Here is a 2,720-nt window from a genome sequence, read left to right as displayed (position 1 = left end):
AACAACAACAACAACAACAACAACAACAACAACAACAACAACAACAACAACAACAACAACAACAACAACAACAACAACAACAACAACAACAACACGCTGGCAGTAAAATGTGTGGCTTTAGTTTAATAGCTCAAACCTTGATGTTAGGGGTTCGAAGTCTGATTAGAGCAGACGGGAAAGAAACTTTCCATAAACTGTTCTCACATTCCACTGATGGAAATGGGTACCCCAATCAAGATAATGAAAGATCTTGTCAGTACGTTACTGCTCGATGCTCTGTGCAATGTCGGCTCGCTTTGAGCCCTCCCCAGAAAGTTGACAAGATAGGTCCTGAGATCTATTGTAAACCCCTCAGAGCTTATTTTGGGACTGGGATATCTGATCATCATCATCATCATCATCATCATCATCATCATCATCATCATCATCATCATCATCATCATCATCATCATCCTCATCATCCCCATCATCATTATTATTATTGGTAGTAGTATCATTATCATTATTATCGTCATTATTATTAGCATTATTATCATCATTATCATCAGCATTTTTATTATTATTATTATTATTATTATTATTATTATTATTATTATTATTATTATTATTATTACAAGTGTCTGTGGTGTAGCGGTTAGGCTCTTCGCTGTCTCATGAAGGAGACCCAAGTTCCATTCCAAAGTGGGAAAAGTTTTTATTGAGTGACAACAAAATTGTAAATTTGCAGTTTCCAAGACAGGACTCTCAAGGTTTATAAGTCACCAAACTTAGGCAGCCTTTTTTGGGATAATTTTACTTCTAACAGTGGGCGACACGTATCTCTACTTTTATTCAAGACGGGTGGGTATTTTTTTTCTTTAAAAGCAAGACAAATGAATAAGCTGGTTGAGATCAATAAATTCATGATGATACAATGCCCCAAAACTGATGAGCGTCTTATTTCACCACGTGTTGACAAAAATATCTGATCCAAGTAGCCTTTCTATCAAAAATAGTAAATAAAAAGGGATATCAACAAATCCAGTACAGGACCAAGCACCATCCAGTCAAGACAAAATATAAAATAAAGGTAGTTCTGAGCACCAAGCATTCACATTCAAACAGTAACTACATGTAACTAAAACGATATTTTTGCATCTATGTTTCAATTGTGGAAAGGTTCGAATTCTACAGGATCTCCTTTAATGTTCTTTTTAAAATTTGAGGTAATTCTTTAAAAAGCACAACGCCCGAAACATACCGCTGCCGGCATTTACACACTAGTAGTGCATAATATGTAGATCTACACGTACGAGTATATAAAGATTATGACCTATAATTTTTCTGGAAAAACAACTGCTATTAAAACGAATCGAAATGCCTTTAGCAGCGCAAGTTGTGAATTTTTACGAATAGGTGTGTCATATCTCTGGTTGTTAGGTTGTAGAGAAAAAATCTGTGCCAGACACAGTTTTGTTTAACTCTGTATTAAATACTCGTAACGAAAGGGATTTGGTATTTTATGTTTACAGTCCATCGTACAAAGTGGGGAGGGTTTCCGTAACCAGGGACCACTGAGTCAAGAGTAGAATAGAGGGTTGGGGTTAGGGTTAGGGTTAGGGTTGGGTTAGGGTTTGGGGTAAGGGTAAGGGGTAGGGGTAAGGGTAAGGTTAGGGGTAGTGGTAGGGGTAGGGTCAGGGTTAGGGTTAGGTTTCTGTTTGTTGAGGTGGTCGCTCGTTACGGAAGTCCTTCCCAAAATGGTATCTAAATTTCAGAAATTGGTTAGACTAGAACAAAGAAAAGAAATATATTTGATAAAGAATTCACGGAAAGGTGATAAAGATAGACAATAGTTTTACCATACCTTTCCCATGATACTGTTAATTGTGCTACTCCTTTGCCACTTTTATCCAAGAAAACAAAAAAGCCAAGTTGCGGCTGTCCGTAGAAGGAAGGAAAATGACGCGTCGGATAAAGCCTTTCACTTTAAGCAGTTAACACAGACTTTAATAGGAATGTGCCGTCCAGCAGTTTATGGAAAACAAATCAATTATTGAAATGTACATTCCAGACCGTACGGTGAAGTCTGTAAAAGCGACCATACAATTTTCGGCCGTGGTTTGATAACGGTTGACACGCCATAGAATGCTCCGAGAAGAAGAAAGAGTATACTCAATAGAAATATTTGTTCTGAAATGGCCACACGCACAGTAAACACCGCCTTTCTGTAAAAAAAATATAAAAAAATCAGGAGGAAGAACTCGACGAATCAGCTCGTGGTCTCCACTGAGCCGACACCTTGCACACGTGTTGGAACATTGTCAGGATTGCTCTCTCGAACTGATCACAAAACTTCACAATACCCCAACGGTGTCCACATAGAATTAACTCCCGTTTTCCACGAGGCAATGCATTGTAAACACAAGTCAGGGACCGGGAGGACGAGTGTTAAGCAATGTTCAATTCGAGCGTAATTTCCACAAACAAGCAGAGAGATACGAACCGCGGAGTCCGGGCATTAATTTAATTAATTATTCACTTCTCGAAGCGGGGCTCGCTTTGGGAGACGGCTGTGGCTGTGTTCATGCGAAAATGCGGGGTTCTACAGGGCGAGGTAGAGATCAATCTTCTGTGAGGGCTTTCAGGGCGGGCTGATCAGGAAATGGCGATTGGAGGAAGGAGAGGGGAGGAGGAGGAGGGGGTAGATGAGTTTCTGTTGTGAGTGGGCGAGGCATGGGTGG

At 39.7% G+C, this 2,720-nt stretch overlaps 1 protein-coding gene across 1 annotated transcript in view; it reads right to left on the bottom strand.

The window, feature by feature from the left end:
* Positions 1-2,593, bottom strand: part of LOC101863283 (carbohydrate sulfotransferase 6) — a 17,669-nt gene extending 15,076 nt beyond the window's left edge. Inside the window, exon 1 of the mRNA XM_005103586.3 lies at positions 1,844-2,593. Coding sequence (XP_005103643.1) covers positions 1,844-1,852 — 9 coding nt within the window. The 5' untranslated portion in view covers positions 1,853-2,593. The remainder of the gene's footprint in view (positions 1-1,843) is intronic.
* Positions 2,594-2,720: the final 127 nt, after the last annotated feature.

The sequence above is a fragment of the Aplysia californica genome, unplaced genomic scaffold (assembly GCF_000002075.1).
Source record: "Aplysia californica isolate F4 #8 unplaced genomic scaffold, AplCal3.0 scaffold00380, whole genome shotgun sequence".
NCBI lineage: Eukaryota > Metazoa > Mollusca > Gastropoda > Aplysiida > Aplysiidae > Aplysia > Aplysia californica.
Note: the sequence above shows the minus strand (reverse complement) of the source record. Positions and strands in the feature narration are given on the sequence as shown.